The 460-nt window shown below is 69.6% G+C and overlaps 1 protein-coding gene across 1 annotated transcript in view; it reads right to left on the reverse strand.

The window, feature by feature from the left end:
• Positions 1 to 451, reverse strand: part of LOC118159343 (sodium/potassium-transporting ATPase subunit alpha-2-like) — a gene marked incomplete at its 3' end in the record, with an annotated part of 2,078 nt that extends 1,627 nt beyond the window's left edge. Inside the window, exons 1-2 of the mRNA XM_035313941.1 lie at positions 302 to 451; positions 7 to 177 (exon numbers count right to left, since the gene is read on the reverse strand). Of these exons, the coding sequence (XP_035169832.1) occupies positions 7 to 177; positions 302 to 361 (231 nt within the window). The remainder of the gene's footprint in view (positions 1 to 6; positions 178 to 301) is intronic.
• Between the last annotated feature and the right edge of the window lie 9 nt (positions 452 to 460).

Here is a 460-nt window from a genome sequence, read left to right on the forward strand (position 1 = left end):
CCCAGCCCCCCCCAGCTCCAGGTAGGCGTTCTGGAAGGCCTCCTTCATCTCCTCGTCCAGCGGCACCTCCTGGCCCTGCAGCAGGATGCGGGAGCAGCGGTCCAGGATGCGCTCGGGGGCGCCCTTCATCACCAGCAGGTACCCCTGGGGGTCCTCCTCCCGCTCGTGGATCGAGAGCTGCGGGCACGGCCACACGCTGGAACCGTGGCCACCACGGCCACCGCGGCCACCACGGCCACCGCGGCCACCGCGGCCACCGCGGCCACTGCTGCCACCACCGCCACCACCGCCACGGCCGCACCTGGTACTTGTTGGTGGAGTTGAAGGGGATCTCAGTGACTTTGGGGTTCTTGTCCCGCATCTTCTTGACGGAGCCGCAGGACAGCTGGATGCACTTGAGCAGCGCCGACTCAGACGCGTCGCCCGCCGTGTCCCGCTGGCGCGTGGAGAGGAACCCAAG

This window comes from Oxyura jamaicensis, unplaced genomic scaffold, assembly GCF_011077185.1.
Source record: "Oxyura jamaicensis isolate SHBP4307 breed ruddy duck unplaced genomic scaffold, BPBGC_Ojam_1.0 oxyUn_random_OJ69794, whole genome shotgun sequence".
NCBI classification, from domain to species: domain Eukaryota; kingdom Metazoa; phylum Chordata; class Aves; order Anseriformes; family Anatidae; genus Oxyura; species Oxyura jamaicensis.